We start from the raw sequence: 19,653 nt of genomic DNA on the forward strand, positions 1-19,653 counted from the left end.
ACGGCCCCCAGGGTCCTTCCAGGAAGGCAGTAGGCTCCCCCGCATCTGCTTCCTCTCGTCTGGGCTGTAGCCCGGAGGCTGTGCTGGCCCAGGGGGAGCCCACCTGAGAGACTCCTCTCATGGGAGGGCAGACCCATCCACAGGAGGGCCCTCTCTGGGGAACTCAGGGCCACGTGCGCTGGAGTCCGGCTAGGTCTTCACCCACGGAGCCAAGGGCCCACCTGCCTCCTGGGGGATCTATGCCAGATCCTGGCCCTGCGCTGGCCTTGGGCCTTGGAGGCTCCATAAACCTCTGGGGAGCAGCAGCTTGTCAGAGCCAGCCATGGGCCCAGGGCCCTAACCCCGGACAGGAAGGCCTCCGAGGCGAGTGAGGGTCTCTGGGGCTGCGGCTGAAGGTCAAGGGGGTTTCTTGAGGGCTGCCACACTTCTTGTCCCACACTCTTCTCTTCAGTGGAGCTGGCACCCATGGCTTTTTCCTGGGCCGACTGGGATCAGCATGGCCTCTGCCTGGAGGCAGCGGGACGCTACTTTAGTGACCCACTTTCTAGGGACTCGCAGAGACAGTGTCAAGCTGAATTTCCTAAGCTGAAGCCTACTCATACAGCGATAAATTGGGGTCACTACACACCCCTCCAACACCAGCTCTGCAGCCAGCTCCGACACATCGGTGACCCCCGGAGAAACCATAAACGTCTAATAGCAGCATTGGAATATTTTATTCACTTAATTTCTGACAACAGTCTCTTCAATGTCATCATGTAGTTCTTTGCACCTTAAAACCACATGTTAAAAGTGTATTAAGAAATCACTGCTACGTGAAGTAGCTCTGTAAGTCACACCGTCCAGGGTGTATCAGGACGTCGCAGAGCAGGGTAAGGATAGCAAAATCCATCTGGGAATAACATCATCATGCCAGCGGAGCTAGGGACAAACTCATTTCCCACCGCAGGAATGAGCCGGGGTCACATAAGCCCGGCCGCCCCCCGACTCCCACGTCTGCGCTGGAACCCTGAGTAAATGACCACAGGGAAAAGGCCGGTGGGGCCTGGTGGCTCTGGGTGGCTGGCAGGCTGAGTGCAGAGGTCAGGCGGGGCGGGGAAGTGGGGGGACACAGAGCAGGGAGCAGGGCCTGACCTCGGAAGGGCTTGGGAAGGGCCAAGAGCAAGATCGGAGAACACGGGCGGACGGACCTCGGTGCCAACAGGCACGGGAGGCCATGACTGCAGCAAAAATCAGGTTTCCTATGTTCATGGTAGCAACTGACAACGGTTTGTAAATACTAGGATGTTATCTTCTGGGTAAAAACGCCACCTTCCAGGAAGGTGGCACTCACAACAGGCTCACCCCAATCCCCAGAGGGGAGCACTGACACAGCTGAAATGTTTCCACTTCAACCTGCGCCGCGGGGTGGTGGGGACAGTCCCACACAGGTTTGTGTCCTGGGCCTAGAAGCACCTGTGGGGTCTGCCTGCCCGACAGACCGGCTCTCCACTGACCCGAGGACAGGAAGGGGGCCCGGAGCACGTGTGCGCACACACACCCACTGACCCATCTCCGCATCAGACACTCTGGGACAAGACTAAGACTGGGACAAATCAGGAGAGCCATTCTGGCACGGCCCTCGGCACGGTTTCCTATGGGGCACCCTGGGCACTAGGCCTGACCCTCCAGCTGGGCCACGGCCTGCTTCAGGTCCTGCACGATGAGGTCCACCTCGGCCCTGGTGTTGCTGCGGCCCACGCTGAGCCGGAGTGCGTTCCTGGCCACGTCGAAGGGAATGCCACAGCTCAGCAGCACCGGGGACGGCCTGGGGGGTGGGGGCGAGGAGAGCCTGTCAGCTGTCAGAGGGGAAGGGCTCTCTGTGCTCCCCAGGGCTCGGGGAAGGGACCCTGCCCCTCCTGCTCTCCACCAGCTCCCCAGGATGGGGCTGTGTAGACCCATCTCCCCTCTCTGCCAAACACCTCTAGGCCCCCGGCCTCCGGGTCCACGGTCTCGTGCTCGGACTCCTGCACGGTACTGCGGCCTCGCCCGGCACGTTCCCTCTGCCCCCGGGAGAGCTGTGTCCGGTGAGGCCGAGCCCCACCTTCCAGGGCTTCCGATCCTCGAGGAGTGCGGGCGGGTCTCGGAGGAGATGCAGGGTTCTCACACCCCGAGGCCAGTGTTCGGGACGGTGCTGGTGCTCTCCCATCCCCAGCAGGGTGCGCGGTTCAAGGGCCCGTGGGGGCCCCCATACACAGGCCCCAGGGTGGAAACAGCAGAGCAAAGGTCGCTGTCACATTACAGAGCCCCTGAAAGCCGTCCCCAGGCCTAGGTGGGAGCGGGGACTTCCCTCGCTGTGGTTCCCGAGGGTCCGTGCCAGAGGCCCCCGCAGCGCAGGGGAGAGAGGGGACAGGGCCCACAGCTCTTGGCCCCCTGCCCATTCCAGAGGGCACCCCCACTTTCCGCAAGAGCCGTGAGCATCTGCCTCTACCCCTCTCCCCTCCCACCCTTGCAGGGGCCACATGGACACCTGCCCCCTCCCAGCCGCGCCCCTGGGCACAGCTCCTCAGGCGCCTCCTCCCCTCCCCCTCATCTTGTGCCTGGTGAGACTACAGACTGCACCTGCCTCAGCTTCCCCGTCTGGGAAATGGGCCACTCAGATCCTTTCTGGAGGGCTGTGGGGAGCTTTCTGGGAGTGGTGGCCCACCTGAGCGCCCTCCTCCTGCAGTCGCCTCACTGCGACAGCCACTCGGGCTGCCACATGCCGGCTCCTGGCCTCACCCTCCCTCGTGCAGCCCTCCCTGGCACAGCTCTGAGCCCACCCGGCCCTCGGGAGCCCCCTGGCCTGAGGTGCTCACACACCACAGCCCCAGTCACAGACTCCCGGACGGCCCGCTGCCGACCATGGCTCGGCTCTTTGTGGGGCCCCGGCTGTCTCATCCGGGATTGCACCCACCTCTGCGGGCCCCCCCTCACGGCGAGCGGGAAACCGAAGCCCTGCTCTTCCTGCACCGGGGTCGGGCCAGTCTCGGATGCCCGGGCCCCACACCCTCCCCTCCTGCCTCGGCCACGGCCATCCTCCTGCACCGGGCAGGGGCCACCCGGAACCAACCCGGCTGTCACAACCTCCCGAAGCCCCTCACTTTCCGAGGACAGAGGGAGCTCCCGCAGCCTGCCCTGCCCCTCCCCGCCGCCCCCCCTTAGGCTGCAGCTTCCCCTCCTCCCCTTGGCCCCGTGACGTCTGGTCACGTTTTGTGTCCCCGTTGGCCGCGCAGCCCCGGAAGCCCCAGGCCCAGCGCGGCCCAGCGCGCGCGCACTCACCGATCCGCGTGGTCCGAGTGGCACGCAGCCCCCACGCTAGCCAGCAGCGTCCTGCACTGTGCCAGCACCACGCGGCCTGGGGAGACACGGCACGAGGCTGAGGCGGAGAGCGCGGGCGGGGCCCCAGCTGCCCGTCTGTCCTCTTCCCCCCGCAAGTGTGGAGGCTCCCTCCCTCGTGCCCAGCGCACGGGCCCCTCTCATCCCAGCGCACAGAGCAGCAGGATCCAGAAAAGACGGTTCCTCGCAGACACGATTCTGCCTCATAAACCCGGCCTCGAACATGTTATTTCCGGTCAACTGCCGAGGGAGACACCCAGAGCCCTCATCAGCTGCCTTACCGCATACTTCGCTGTCCCAGGAATGACGTTGAAACTTACATGAGTTTTCTAAGGGTGGAGACACTCGGGCGCTGTTTTGATTAAGCGGGAGGACACTTCCCTCTTCTTTCACAAGCACAGAGATTAAAGTAATAAACCCACTGACTTAATTAAAAGAATCCATCCACTGAAATGGGCACGGGCCTCACTGAATACATCTGTCCCCACAAAAGCGGAGAAGAGGACAGAGCAGCTCTCCTTCACACGGCAAACAGCGAGACTGCAGCCCAGCGCAGGGTCCCACCCCCGGCACAGGGACGCCTGCCCAGGGCCTGTACGTGGTGCAGACGCCGCTCCTCGCGCCATCCAGCGAGACGGGGAGCAACCCCTCTCCCCCAGGAACTTCCCCAAATGTGCCTCCCTCACGCTCAGGGCACAGAATCTCCTCTCCGTGAAGCTCGGCTGGTCATTTCCCTGGACTCGGCCCCAGGGCCCTGGGTGAGCCATGTTTTATCTTCTGGATTCCAGGAATCCCAATGGTTTCCAGCCGGGAGGCAGTTATCACAGGAACGAGTCCCACACATGTGCACTTCCTCCTGACTCTGAGCCAAATTTTAAAGTTGACTGCCTCTCCCTTCCCTTATCCTCGTGAAAGGTTTTGTCAAACTTGCTGATGGAAATGGATGAGCTAGCCTAAAATTTAGTGCATCTCATCTCCTTCCCTCTCAGCTTGGGGCCAGCGCTGCACCAACAGCCCAGGCAGGGAGAGCGGGAAGCGGCCAAGACCGGCCTGGCCTCCTGGGGACACCCGCCCTAGGGGGCCACTCTGCTCCCTCCGGCGCCCACCACCCCATGCGGAGACCGGGAGACCCTCGTCACCTTGGAGCTGGGGTCCCCGGATAGAAAAGTTGCATGTGTTGGGGAGTCGCTCAGTCCCTGGAAACTGGCTGTTCAGATGGATTCTCTGCTTACCAAATTCAGCCTGAAAAGTCAATGAAGTCTTCAGAGGTAGTTTCAAAACACACAGCCCCCCTCTGCACCCCAACTGTTTGACCTCGAGCCTTTTCTGGAAAACAAAATCTCAACCTCGACACATAAAATAATTAGTTCATCAATAAGCATCTGCCTATAATAGTTATAGGGACTGACTAGAAAGCAAAGTTAATCAGGAGAAAAAAATTCTGAATACGTGTGACTCTCCTCCATACAATCATCAAGTCCACTAGCTCTGCTGCATTTCTATCACGCCTTTATGAAGGTCAGCCACTTGACCTAGAGCCCAACTTGGGGGGTCTCCTGACCCAGGCTTCCGTCCTCTAGCCTCTACCCTGACTGTCCCCAGAATCCCTGGACTGAGTTTCAAACAACCCCCGTCCTTGTCCTGCCTGCTGCCTGGGGCGGCACCCCTGACCCTCAGCTCACTGGAGGAAGGCTGGGGCCCCCCCAGACTCCAGGCTGCCCCCCCGAACCCCGCGAACCCCAGGCTCACCTCCAGCCGCTCCTCCAGGTAGTCACGAACATCTCTCATGTGGGCCTCGTAAGCCTCGCAATTCCTGGTCACCAGCTCAGCAGCCTGGGGACAGGGACGGTAACGCAAGAAAGCATGTTCAATTGTCATAAAACAAGGAGAATAAAGCAGCCTTCAAGAGCAGAGGTGAGATTTCCTGATGATAGAGAAGTGACATTTCTTCAAACTGCTCTTTTCCTGGAAAATCTCGAATAGATAATATTTACTGAGTGCAACCGTGTGGCAGGGGCCATGGTCAGAGCTTGAGAAGAGTTACCTTCACTTGTTTAACAGGAATTTACTTTATCAGGCGCTTCCTGATACCTCCAGGCACCAGGTACTGCCCGTAAGAGCAAAGAGCACTCCCAGTTCTCGAGGCACAACCATTCCGGAGACCGAGGACCGAAGGGAAGCGGGAACAGCATCATACCAACTGGGGAGAGCGCTCTGACGGGCGCGCGGGGCATGCGGGACACGCAGGGTAGGAGATGTGAAGGTGACAGTGCGTGGACCTAGGGTGTTCACGGCCATGGCAGAGGGAGGGGCAAGTGCGCTCCTGGGATGGAGTGACCAAGGGGGACAGGGCCCCAGGTCCCCATGACAGGCAGGGCCAGGACCCAAGTGCAAAGGCACAAATGCATGTAGGTTTTGAGAAAGAGGTGAGATGCCCTGACTTGCATGTGTAACAACCATTCTGGGTGCTGTGCAGAGAATGGAAGGGACCACGGCAGGCAGGCGTCCAGACTACAGATGCGGATGACCTGGTCCAAGAGTCACACAAGACGCAGACCTCGATATATTGTGGAGACAGGACAGACAGGACTGGCTGGCTGCTCATCAGTGTAGGCAAGGACCAGGAGGGACCAAGGCACCGCCTAGATTTCTGAAGTGAGGTCCCGGATGGCAGGAGGCACCATGGGGAGAGAGGGGAACCAGGGAGGAGAGACACACACGTGGGCCCAGAGGGAATGTCAAGTAAGCAGGTGGGGACCTGGGTTTCTCAGAAAGGTCAGGACCTGCCCTGAGATGCCAAGTTCAAAGCCCTGAGCACAGGCTGGTGGAGCTGCAGGACAGGATGAGTGCCACGAGGGAGCAGCTGTGGAGAGGAGGCTGGGATGGTGCTGGGAGGCCCACCAGCAGGTGAAGAGGCCAAGGCCTGGCCAGGGCGGAGGGGAACTAGCTGGGGGAGGCATGCCAGCAGCAGTGCATGGGGCTGGGCCTCCTCTGCAAGTTCCGGGGAAGAGAAAGGAGTGAGACTGGGTGTCAGGAATGGGAGGGAGGGGAGGAGGTCGCAGGGCTGTGGAGGCTATAACGTTCTAGTGGAGAGGATCAGGAGGACGGGCAGAGGGGACGACTGCAGGAGGGGCCCTTCTTTAGGAGGCACACAGAGAAAGGGGTGGTGGGAAGCCGGGAAGACACCTGGACTTAACCTAGGGAAGAGGGGCCTCGTGAAGCTGGGTGTGTGAAAGGCCAGACTGCATGCAGGGAGGACAGTGGGGAGTCAGGGAGGGTCAGAGAACCTGGGGGAGGTGCAGCTGCAGGCTGGAGCTGAGGGGCCAGTGAGCTGGTGGGCTGCCATCAAGCTGCATACAAGCTGCATCTTGTAGGTGGGACAGCCAAGGCTTGGGGGGTGGAGACGGACCCAGGGAACAAGCCACCCGTGGGCCCGACTGTGGGTCTCTGCTGTAAAGACGTCACTGTATTTCTTATATCAGCAGAGGCTTGAAAAGAGCTTTTCCATGTCAGTGCTAAACACGAGCAATCAATCCACTCTACAGATCTCAAAAAGTACACTCTGGGGTGATAAATACAATTTGAGGCTTTTTCTAACCTCAGTCCATTTATTGGGCCCATGAACATGATCTCCCCAAGGCCCTGGATACCTGGTAAAGCCGCTGGGGGAATGGATTGTAAGAGGATAGAAAGTATACAGGTCTCTGCCCCGGTCCCAGCACTGAGCTCCCGAAACTCCAGGAATTTCCTAAGTGATAGGAACAGCAGGAGGATCTCTGGTTCTAATATTTGGACTGGCCAGTCAGAAACACAGGTGACACATGGGACTTACGTCTGGTGTCTGAAGGGGTGCTGGGCGGGCAGTCCTGTGGGCCTGAGCCCCTGACCTGTCTCCAGGTAGCCAGTGTCAGAATCGAGTTCAATGGTGGGACGCCCAGTTGGGGTCACAGAACTGCTCTGTGTGGAAACCTGCCCCCGACACCCACCTCCGGGGTTGGGAGTGTTGTGTGAGTGGCGGGCACGAGGGAGCAAAGGAGACTCAGCTGGAGGAAGACTCAGGTTTTCCCACACACGAGACGAAGCGCCTGCTCCATCTGCCCAAGCTCACCAGGGCTTACCTTCCCAAGGCCGGCGATCATCGGCGTGTTCTCGGTCCTGTAAGAGACAAGGGTTTCAATCCTATTTCCACGCAAAGCAATGAACAAATGTCCTAGGACAGAATCCAGTCTGTGAAAGTCATGGGTTCAACTGAAAACAAAATCACACCCACATCTTTCCTAAATACGTGCCATGTGCTTGCCCCCATGGCGCTGCAGCCCCCAAACCCTCACGCCCAGCTTCCTGGTCCACTCACCGTCCACACGGCCCGCCTTGGGCAACATACGCTGGGTGTCCACATGGACAATTCTGTCCGGGCCCTTTTCCTACACAGGAGAAACCCCTCCTCCAGCTGCGGAGCCCAGGGCCCCCTTGTCGAACCCAGTGGGGGTCCAAAGACCCCAGCTCTGCGCTGTTCCCATCAGCTGACCGTTCAGCTGCAGCCTCTCAACTGTCCCGTGGGACGAGTCGTTGGTTACTAGAGATTGTGTGGGTGCAGGAAAGGGCAGGAGGACCCCTGAAGACCGGAGGCTCTCCCTCAGACCTAACAAGCTGAAAACAGAACTCTTCACTCTATTTTCAGGAAAAACAAAATAAATCACTAACATAATAATTTTCTGAATTTTTTTTAAAGATTTTTAAAATTTATTTATTTGAGACAGAGAGAATGAGAGAGAGAGAGCACATGAGAAGGGGGAGGGTCAGAGGCAGAAGCAGGCTCCCTGCCGAGCAGGGAGCCCGATGCAGGACTCGATCCAGGGACTCCAGGATCATGACCTGAGCCGAAGGCAGTCGCCCAACCAACTGAGCCACCCAGGTGCCCATAATTTTCTGAATTTTAAGTTTTGGCTGAAGTTTGCTTAAGTCTTGGGAGCTGGCTGCCGCTGCTGACCAACAGATAACCAGATAAGCAAACAGGAAGCACAAGGCATTACAGGTAACGCGATCCTGCTGATCTCCCTTTGACAAGTTCATTGGTCAGTTCTGTCCCCGGAGACGGGCTCTGACACCTGGGGATGGTCTGGGAAGAGCAAGGAGCTCTGCGTGGAGAATCCAGAGGTCTGAGCTTATCCTACACACCTCCTCAACCACTGTGGGATCCTAATGCCATCCCCTCTTCGGGCCTCACCCCCCTCATCTGTGGGACCGCACGGCCGGACCAAGAGCATCTCTCAAGGTCTATGCCCTGTGAGTGGCAAGAGGCGCTGCCCAGGTGGAGGAGCCGGGACCCTGTGTAGAACCTGGAGCCTGTCTCCCCACCGCCGCCCCGCACGCCCCCCGTCCACCCCGAGCATTTGGTCAGCCTCCTCTGCTTCCTTCTGGAGTCATGCAAACCCTGCTTCCCACTCCCAGTTCACATACTGAGCTACCCTATTAGGGCTTCCCGAACACATGATGTTCTACCTCTTCTTCTTCTTTTAATTAAACTTTGTTTTAAAGATAATGTAGATTCATACGTGGTTATAAGAAACAATGTAGAGACATTCTGTGTACCTATTACTCAGCTTCCCAGTAACACTGTCGTACAAGATCACAACCAGGATGTGGATAAGATACAGAACATTTCCACCACCACCAAGGTCCCTCCTGTTGGCCTTTTATAACCAGACCTGCTTGCCTTGGGTCCCATCCCTTCCTTAGCCCCGGGCAGCTGCTAACCTGTTCTCCATCTCTAATTCCGTCACTTCAAGAATGTTCTATAAATGGAATCAGTTATAATTCTGGGGGATTGGCTTGTTTCATTCAGCATAATTCTCTAGACGTTCCTTGCAGGCGGCTGTGTGTATCAACAGCTAATCCCTTTCCATGACTGAGTAGTGTCCACGCACAGTGTGCCAGCCACTCGTTACAGGATAGCTGAGCTCCCTGCACTTTGTGGCCATTGCGAAGAAAGCTGCTAGACACACCTGTGTCCAGGCTTTTGTGGGAACGTAAGTCTGCATTTCTCTGGGATAAGTGTCTAGGAGTGAAATTCCTAGGTTGTGTGGTGGGCACAAATCTAGTTTTAAGAGACAATGCCAGGCTGTTTTCCAGAGCAGCTGTCCCATTTCTACCCCCCTGGCCATGTATGAGTGAAGCTGAGTCTCTGCATCCTCAACAGCACTCCGCGTTGTCTCTAGTTTTTGTCTTAGCCGTTCTGGTAGGTGTGATGTCTCATTGTGGTTTTAATTTGCATTTCCCTAATAGCTAAAAATGTTCAGTATCTTTTCATGTGCTTATTTGCTATCTGTGTATCCTTTTTGGTGAAATGTCTGTGAGTGTCTTTTGCCCATTTTTTGACTGAATTGTTTGGGGGTTTTGGCTGTTGAATTTTGAGAGTTTTCTTTATGTATTCTAGATACTAGTCCTTTGAGGACATATTCTAGTGCACAGCTTGTCTTTTCATCCTCTTAACAAATTGTTTTGCAGGGAGAAAGGTTTAAATTTTGATGAAGTTCAATTATCAACTTTTCCTTTTATGGATGCTTTTGGTATCAAGTCTGAGATCTCTTTGCTGAGGCCTAGAGCCTGAAGATGTTTTCCTGTTTTTTTTTTTCCCTAAAAGTTTTATAGTTTTATTTCACATTTAAGTTCATCATGTATCCTGAATTAGTATTTTACAAGCTGTGAGACTTAGGCTGAGGTTTGTCGTCTGCGTAACGATGTCTAATTGCTCCAGTACCATCTGCTGAGAGTGTCTTTCCTCCACCAAGTTACTTCTGTATCTTTGTCAAAAGTCATTTGGGCATATTTCTGGTTGTATCTATTCTGTTCCATTGGTCTACTTGCTGGGCTTTTGATAGAAATTGGGCTAAACTGAGATATCAATTTGGGGAGAACTGACCTTTACTATATTGAGTCTTTTGATCCATGAACATAGCATGTCTCTCCACATATTTAGATCTTTGCTTTCTTTTAGCCACATTAATAGTTGTCAGCTTACAAGTCTTATATCTGAGTATTTCTGAGTGATTATAAATGGTACTGTATTTTTAATTTTGTTGTTCATACATTCATTACCAATATACAGAAATACAATCAATTTTTGTATGCTTATCTTGTAACCTATGATCTTGCTGAATTCACTCATCAGTCCTAGGAGTTTTCTTATCTGTTCCTTGGGATTTTCTACAGAGGCCATCATGTGATCTACAAAAAGGGGCAGTTTTACCACTTCCTTTCCAATCTGTATTCCTTATATTTCCTTTGCTTGCCTTCTGCACGGACTTGAACTTCCGGCACTGCTGAAAAAGAAGTGAGAGTGGACATCCTCATCTTGTTCCGTCATAGGAGTAGAACATTCAGGCCTTCGCTGCTGAGCGTGATGTTGGCGGTAGGTTTTTTTGTAAATGCTCTTTTCAAGCTGAAGAAGTTCTCCTCTAGTCATATTGTGAGAGTTTTTAATGAATGAATGTTGAATTTTATTAAATACTTTTTTATGCATTAAATTATGTTATTTTTCTTCTTCTTTGTTTTTAAGTAGGCTTCATGCCCAGTGTGGAGCCCAGCACAGGGCCTGAACTCACGATCCTAGATCAAGACCTGAGCTGAGATCAAGGGTCAGACGCTCAACCGACTGAGCCACCCAGGCGCCCCAATTTTTCTTCTTTAATATGCTACCTTACATTGATTGATTTTGGAATACTGAAACAGCCTTGCATCCCTGGAACAAACTCCATCATGGTGTATATATTATTTTTATATATTGCTGAATTCCATTTGCTAATATTTTGTTAAAGACTTCTTTTTTTTTAAAGATTTTATTTATTTATTTGAGAGAGAGAGAATGAGAGACAGAGAGCATGAAAGGGAGGAGGGTCAGAGGGAGAAGCAGACTCCCTGCCGAGCAGGGAGCCCGATGCGGGACTCGATCCTGGGACTCCAGGATCATGATCTGAGCCGAAGGCAGTCGTTTAACCAACTGAGCCACCCAGGCGCCCCTTGTTAAAGACTTCTGCATCTAAATTCATGAGAGATATTTGGTCCATAGTTTTATTGTTCTGTACCATCTTTGTCTGGTTTTGGTATAAATTCATAAAATGAACCAGGGAAATGTTCCCTCCACCTATTTTTCGGGAAGAGACTGCACAGAATGGTGTTAATTCTTTAAGTGTTTGGTAGAATTTTCCTGTGAAACTACCTGGGCCTGGAGATTTCTTTTTGAGGAGTTTTAAAATTACAAAATTAATTTCCTTTTCCTAATAGTTATAAAGATATTTAAATGATCAAGTCTCCTATTAGGTGAGCTGTGGTAATTTGTTTTTTGATGAAGTATTCCACTTCATCTGAATTGTCAAATTTGATACTGGCAATTTTTTGTCAGTCTTACTAGAAGTTTGTCAGGTTTGTTTTTTTTTAATTTATTTTTTCTTTTAATTCCAGTATTCTTAACATACAGTGTTATATTAGTTTCAGGTGTACAATACTGTGAGAGATTTGTCAGTTTTATCAATATTTTTAAAAGGCTATTTCTTTGTTTCAATTATTTTTTTAAAAAATATTTTTGTTTGCAGGGTGCCTGGGTGACTCAATTGGTTCAGCACCTGACTTTTGATTTTGGCTCAGGTCATGATCTCAGGGTCATGGGATCAAGCCTTCCAACAGGTTCTGCACTAAGCAGAGATTCTCTCTCTCCCTCTCCCTCTACTCCTCCCCCTGCTCTCGCTCTCTCTCACTAAAAACAAATAAATAAAATCTTTAAAAAATTATTTTTGTTTTCAATTTCACTAATTTCTGTTCTTTAGTATTTCCTTATGTTTACTTTGGGGTTATTTTGCTCTTTTTCTAAGTTCTTCAGGTGATAGCTTATTGACTTCAGAGTCATCATCTTTTTAAAATTAAGATTATTTATTTAGGGAGTGCTCATGAGTCGGGAAGGGGCAAAGGGAGAGGGAGAGAGAGAATCTCAAGCAGACTCCCCACTGAACTCAGAGCCCAACATAGGGCTTGATCTCATGACCCTGACTGAGATCATGACCTGGGCTGAAATCAAGTCAGAGGCTTAAGTGACTGAGCCATCTAGGTGCCCCGAGTCATCATCTTTTTTAACATATACATTCAGTGCTATAAATTTCCCTTTCAGCCATGCTTTGGCTGTCTCACAAATTTTGATAAGGTGTATTTTCATTGTCATTCATTTTGATGTATTTAATTCTTTTGAGGAATCCTGTTTGACCCATGGTTTATGTAGAAGTGTGTTGTTTGTTTCTAAGTGTTTGGAGATTTTCCCACTACCTTCTAGTTATTGATTTCTGGTTTGATTCCACTGTGATGAGAAAACACTGTATGATTTCAGTTCTTCAAATGTGTTGAGGTTTGTTTAATGACACAGGACATGGTCTATCTTAGTGTATATTCTGTGGCACTTGTAAAGAATATGTATTTTGCTGTTGTTGGGTGAAATGTTCTAAACACTTCAATTAGGTCCTATTGGTTGTTGGCTGTTACTGAGTTCTTCCGTATCCTGGTTGATTTTTATCTAGTTGTATTCATTGTTGAGGGAAGGGTATTGTGGTCTCCATCTGTAATTGTGGATTTGTCTGTTTCTCTTTTCAGTTCAGTATGTTTTTGCCTCACATACTCTGCAGCTCTGTTGTGTACTCCATCACCATTTAGGATAGCTAGGAATTCTTGGTGGACTGACTCTTATCATTACATAATGTCCCCTTTGTGGCTCCAGTAATTTTCTCTGCTCTGGAGTCTCCTTTATCTAATATATAGCCATTCCTGCTTTCCTTTGATTAATGTTTATATGATACCTATTTTTCCATTTTTAATATTCAACCTCCCTCTATCAATATATTTGAGGTGAGTTTCTTATATGTACCACATATAGTTGACCCTTGAACAACACAAGTTTGAACTTCATGGGTCCACTTTCATGCAGATTTTTTATAGTACTGTAAATGTATTTTCTCCTCCTTATAATTGTCTTAATGTTTTCTTTTTGCTAGCATACTTTATTGTGAGAATATAGTATATAATACATATAACATACAAAATATGTGTTAACTGTCAGCTTATGTTATCAGTAAGACTTCCAGTCAACAGGGGGCTATGAGCAGTTAAGTTTTATGGAGTTAAAAGTTACATGCAGATTTTCAACTGTGCAGGGGATCGGCACCACTAACCCCTGCATTGTTCAAGGGTCAACTGCAGTTGGGTCATTTTTTTTTTCTTTTAAGATTTAGAGAGAACAGGAGCGCACATACACACAAGTGCAAGTGAAGGGAAGGGCAGAGGGAGAGACTCTTAAGCAGACTCCCTGATGAGCATGGAGCCTGACGTGGGCTCAATCTCACAACTCATGAGACCACAACCTGAGCTGAAACCAAGGGTCAGACACTTAACTGACTGAGCCACCCAAGTGCCCCAGTTGGGTCAATTTTTAAAAAAAATTCACTCTGCCAATCTCTGTCTATTGCTGTATTCAGACCATTTATATTTAATGTAATTAATGTTAGGGTTTAGGTCGCCCATTAAAAATTTTGTTTGTTTGTTCTGTTTTTTTATTTCTCTGTTTTCTTCTTCCTACCTCTCAGTGGGTTATTTGAACATTTTTCAGAAGTTCAAATGAACAGAAACCTTATCTCCTTTTACATCCTTTTAGTCCTCCTCCATTTATAAGTATCTTAAATTTTTCTTCCACATATATTTGGAACCACATCATACAGTGCTATAATTTTTGCTTAAGCCATCAAATATAAGTTCAAAAACTCAAGAGAAAAGCCTATTTTATTTACCCATACTTTGCTTACACTGCTCTTTCTTTCTTTTGATGTTCCCAGTTTCCTTTTTTTACTATTTCCTTTCTGTTTAAAGAACTTCCTTTAGTAATTTTTAGCATAGGTCTTCTGGTGACAAATTCTGTTAGTTTGCCTTTATTTGAGAATGTCTTGATTTTCCCTTTATTCCTGGAGGCTATTTCTGCTGCATATAGGATTCTGGCTTGACAATGCTTTCAACACTTGCAAAATACTGCATCACTTCCTTCTGGTCTCCATGGTTTCTGATGAGAAATACACTGCTATTTGAATTATTTTTACCCTGTAGGAAAGGTGTCATTTTTTCCTCTGGCTGCTTCCAAGATTTTTCTTTGCCTTTCATTTTCAGAAGTTTAACTGTGTGCATTGGCATGGATTTCTTTTGGTTTATCCTGCTTGGGGTTTCTTTAGCTTCTTGAATCTGTAGGTTTATGTCTCTTGCCAAATTTGGGAAGTTTTCAGCCATTATTTTTTCGAGTTCTTTTTCATCCCACCTTTTCTCCTCTTTTCCTAGGATGTCAATGAAATGACTGTTAGATCTTCTCCTATAGTCCCCACAATGTCCCTGAGGTGTGGTTTTTTCCCCAGTCTAGATCCTCCCTGTTGCTTAGATTGGATAATTCTATCGTTCTCTTTCAGTTCGCGGGTTCTTTCCTCTGTTGCTGGTGAGCCCATCCATTGCACTTACTTTGGTTGCTGTTGTTTTTAGTTCTAAAATTTCCACTTAGTTCTTCTTTATATCTTCTTTGTCCTTGTTGGCACTTTCATGCATTTCAACTGTGTTCATAATTGCTCGTTGAAGCATTTTTCTTGTGTTGCCTTAAAATCTTTGTCAGATAATTCTGACATCTTTGTCATCTCAGTGTCAGCACTGGAATCTATTCTTTTTTTTTTTGTTCAATTTAAGATCTTTTTTGTTCTTGATACAATGAGTGGTTCTCAATGGAAACCTGGATATTTTCATATTATGTTATGAGAATCTGGATGTTACTTAACCCTTCTGTTTTAGCTGGCTTCTTTTGACACTGCTGTGGCAGGGGAAGGAGTATGCCAGCTCCTTGCTGCCAGGTGAAGGTGGGAATCTGGGTTCCCTACTCAGCCTGTGTCAACATGCAAGGGGAGGACACACCTTGTCAGTAAAGCTGTGGGTGGAAGCCCTGGTGGTCTCCATGGACACCACGGTGAGGGTACCTCATTACTGGCTCCCTACTAGGCCCCCTCTGACACAAGATGAGAAGATCTTGTCACAGGCTGTGCAGGTGGAAGTCTTGGGCTCCCTGTCCTGCCTTTGCTGGCTCAGGTGGGGATGGCAGCAGTTTACCATGTGGTGACTGGCCAGAGTAAAGTGGGTATTGTCTAAAAGTTCTCCGTCTTGCTAGGTAGGCTATCCTATTCCTGGTCCACTGTCTAGTGAGAGCTGGCTTTGGTTGGACGTTTTTTTTTTTCTGCCTTCATTAGTGTTTCTGAGTTACAGGCTTCATCAGCTCTAAGTCAGGGATAAAGGAGGCAAAAGAAAACCCAGGGAACCCACTACCATGTTGTTCCTTTTCTCCTTCTTGTTAGAATTTCTGATAGTTGGTACCACCTCCTTCCCTGGTCACAGTATCAGCTTCTATCGCAGGGACACAGGAGCTATCAGAAAGGAAGCCAGGTGCTACTGTGCAACCCTGCTCATCCCACCCTCATGAGAAGAGCAGCACATCTCAGCCAGGAGGCTCCAGCTTTGAATCATCCCCATAGAAAGTGAAGATCTGTGAATGGGCAGAATCTATCAGTGCAGCAAATTCTGACTCCGTAGTGAGGTAGAATGTGCTATTACAGTTCTTCTAAGAGACAAAGAAAAGTTACTGCCCTACAGACCAACAGGATGGTCAGTAGGCCAGAGACTTCGTTAACCTTCTATCTTACCCTGGCCTGAAATTCCGTTCTTGTCCACCTCCAAACAGCATAGGGTACAGAGGGGTAAGTTCACCAAGCCCTCGGACATAAAGTGCTCCAATCCTGGGACCATAGAACTGAAAGGAAAAGTCAGTCATTTATTCAGCAAGAACCTTCTGAGTTACTACTCTGTATGCGTGCTGAGTGCTTAGAGGCACACAGAGAAATACTCTGTAACCCATGGGTCCCACAGCTTGTGCTACCCATCACCACTCTGGACATGTCAGAGACACAAAAGCCTTGGGGGTGCAGGGCAGAGCCTGGACTCTTGTTCCTAGCCTGGGGCAGCAGAGCTTGACTGCACATCACAGAACAGAATTTATAAAAGGAGAGTGGCTGGAACTAGAGATTGCCAAGGGCTTTTCCTGGGTATGACTCCATGTTTTCAAACAGACATTTTGCAAAAATCATTAAATGCCACAGTGTCGGGTCAGCACACGTGCTCCTTTGGAAACTAGCTGAGCACCATGCTTCAATGTAGAGGACTACAAATATTTCAGGTTCTAGTCAGCTGCCAGAAAGATGAGTGAAGTCTCAGAAGGGTCCTCACTACTGTTTCCTCTCTTCCACATTTAAGGTAAGAGCTGGTAAAACAAAACCTTTGCAATCAGGAGCTGCACTTTAAATCAAGTTAGAGAAAGCAACATCTTGAATCTCACATCTTCCATCCTTGGGGTGGGGGCATAAGTGTGGGCTGATGAGGGGTCTACAGGAGCTCTCTGCCCACTGCAAAGAACACTCAATATCTGGCTGAAGCCACCTGCCTTATGTCTCACCTGAGGCCTCTAGGTCCTTCCACAGCCCTGCCTGTCCACCCCCTCCTGTCTCAAGTTGGGGTGCTGCTGGTCTCTCCTTCTTCAGCTTGTGACAGTGGGGGCTGCAAATTGCACCACTGTGTCCCCCGACAGCACTGGACAACAAATGGATGATCAGTGGTGCCGTGGGCTCTGCTCTAAGGTGAGCCTTGAGGTCATGGAAGGAAGGAAGCCTCTGTGGACGCACCTTGTGCCCAACGATGGTCAGGAAGTCCACACCCAGGTCCTCCACATCCACGTGCCGTTTCCCCAGGGCCTGTGCTGCATCTGTGTGTAGCAGAATGACCGGCAGCCCGGAAGCTACCCGCTTCTGGTTCAGGGCTTTAATTCGCTGACTGATTTCAGAGATGGGCTGAAGTAGGGAAAAATAAACAATTGAGTATGTCTCTTTGATTTCATGAAAACTGAATGAAAGAAATAAGGAGTCATTACTGAGGAGAGTAGGAGGAGGAAGGAGGGAGGAGGAAGGGGGGAAGAGGAGGAGGGAGGAGGAAAGAGGGAGGAGGGAGGAGGAAGGAAGGAGGAGGAAGGAAGGAAGAAGGAAGATGAAGACAATGATGAAGACAAAAATGATGAAGATGAAGATGAAGAAGAAGGAGAAAGAAAAGAAGAGGCCCCAGGTGAGATGCATGAGAATATCAAGCAGAGTCTGGGCCCCCTTCATTCCTCACTAGATTTTCTTAAAAGGGTAAGTAACTCACCATAATGACACCAGTCTCGTTATTGGCCAGCATGATAGTCACGAGGCACGTGGCCGGGCAGACAGCTGCCAGGATGTCCTCAACCTCCACCTGCCCATTCACCTTGGATACTGGCACAAAGGTGACTGCTGAGGGAAAAAAACACACATACCAAGGTTAATCTTATAAAATAACCTCTTTGAAAGTTCATTTAGATACAGCTTAACAAAAGTATTTTCCATATTTAAAAAGTAATTTATTGTAAAAGTTCAGAAAACTATAAGGAATATAAGCCACCCTTCATCACAGCACATGGATATAGCCAATGTGAATGCTCCTTTAAAGCAGCTTCAGTTGCTGAGTTTGTTCTGTGGAACACACTCTCCATTCTGCTGCTGAGGGGCCCACAAGGAGGTAATACACTCTTAGTTCATGAGCATCTATTTTTCAAAAATTTTATTTTAATTCCAGTATAATTAACATATGGTGTTATATTAGTTTTGGGTCTACAATATAGTGATTCAACACATCTATCCATTACTCACTGCTCATCATGGTAAATCTACTACTAATTCCATCACCTGTTTCCCCCATCCCCCCACCCACATGCCCTCTGGTAACCATCACTGTATTTTCTATATTTAAGTCTGGTTTTTGGTTTGTCTCTTTTTTAATTTGCTCATTTTCTTAACTAAATTTCACATATGAATGAAACCATATGCTATTTATCTTTCTCTGACTTATTTCACTTAGCATTATACTCTCTAGATCTATCCATGTTGTTGCAAATGGCAAGATTTCATTCTTTTTATGGCTGAGTAATATTCCATTATATACATCATCATCTATCTTCTTCTTCTTCTTCTTCCATCTATCAATGGGCACTTGGGTTGCTTCCATGTCTTTGCTATGGTAAACAATGCTGCAATAAACATAGGGGTGCTTATATCTTTTCAAATTAGTGTTTTCATAGTCTTTAGGTAAATACCCAGTAGTGTGATTACTGGATCATATGGTAATGCTACTTTTAATTTTTTGAGGAACCTCCATACTGTTTTCCACAGTGGCTGCACCAGTGTGCATTCCCGCCAACAGTGCACATCCTTGCCAACACTTGTTTCTTGTGTTTTTGATATTAGCTATTCTGGCAGGCGTGAAGTGACATCTCATTGTAGTTTTGATTTGCATTTCCCTGGTGATGAGTGATGTTGAGCATCTTTTCACGTGTCTGTTGGCCATCTGGATGTCTTCTTTAGAGAAATGTCTGTTCATTTTTTAATTGGATTATTTGATTTTTTTGGTGCTGAATTGTATGAGTTCTTTATATATTTTGGATATTAACCTTTTATCAGATGTCATTTGCTAATACCTCCTCCCATTCAGTAGGTTGTCTTTTTGTTTTGTTTATTGTTTCCTTCGCTGTGCAAAAGCTTTTTATTTTGATGTAGTCCCAATAGTTTATTTTCGCTTTTGTTTTTCTTGCCTAAGGGGACATACCTTGAAAGAACCTGCTATGCCCACGTCAAAGAAATTACTGACTGCTCTCTCTTCTAGGATTTTTATGGTTTTGGGTCTCACATTTAGGTCTTTAATCCATTTTGAGTTTATTTTGGCACAGCATGTAAGGAAGTGGTCCAGTGTCATTCTTTTGCATGTAGCTGTCCAATTTCCCCAACACCATTTGTTGAAGAGACTTTTTCCCATTGCATATTCTTTTCTGCTTTGTCGAAGATTAATTGACCATATAATTGTGGGTTTATTTCTGGGTTTTCTATTCTGTTCCATTGATCTATGTGTGTATTTTTGTGCCAGTACCATACCGTTTTGATTACTTCAACTTTGTAGTGTATCTTGAAATCTGGGATTGTGATACCTCCAGTTTTGTTCTTCTTTTTCAAGATTCTTTTGTCTATTAGGGGTCTTTTGTGGTTCCATACAAATTTTAGGATTGTTTGTTCTAGTTCTGTGAAAAATGCTACTGGTATTTTGCTAGAGATTGCATTAAATCTGTAGATTGCGGGC

The 19,653-nt window shown here is 48.8% G+C and overlaps 1 protein-coding gene across 1 annotated transcript; it reads right to left on the minus strand.

Annotated features, from left to right (window-relative positions):
* Positions 1 to 697: 697 nt before the first annotated feature.
* SCLY (selenocysteine lyase) lies at positions 698 to 18,192 on the minus strand. Its single transcript, XM_081813282.1, has 8 exons — positions 17,653 to 18,192; positions 17,139 to 17,303; positions 16,107 to 16,213; positions 7,476 to 7,512; positions 5,107 to 5,190; positions 4,497 to 4,599; positions 3,301 to 3,376; positions 698 to 1,807 (listed from the first exon to the last, which is right to left on the minus strand). The coding sequence occupies exons 1-8, from the start codon at positions 17,683 to 17,685 to the stop codon at positions 1,654 to 1,656; spliced, it is 759 nt and encodes a 252-aa protein (XP_081669408.1). The 5' UTR covers positions 17,686 to 18,192; the 3' UTR covers positions 698 to 1,653.
* Between the last annotated feature and the right edge of the window lie 1,461 nt (positions 18,193 to 19,653).

This window comes from Leptonychotes weddellii, chromosome 3 (assembly GCF_054177405.1).
Source record: "Leptonychotes weddellii isolate Sample4059 chromosome 3, ASM5417740v2, whole genome shotgun sequence".
Classification (NCBI taxonomy): Eukaryota; Metazoa; Chordata; class Mammalia; order Carnivora; family Phocidae; genus Leptonychotes; species Leptonychotes weddellii.

Coding starts and splice junctions, on each gene's coding strand:
- SCLY (XM_081813282.1), bottom strand. CDS start 17,685: ATGCTGGCCAATAACGAGACTGGTGTCATTATG. Junction 16,214..17,138: donor TGACCATCGTTGGGCACAAG/GTGCGTCCACAG, acceptor TTTTCCTTTCAG/TTCTATGGTCCCAGGATTGG. Junction 3,377..4,496: donor CCGGGGACCCCAGCTCCAAG/GTGACGAGGGTC, acceptor GTGTCTCCCCAG/GCCGCGTGGTGCTGGCACAG.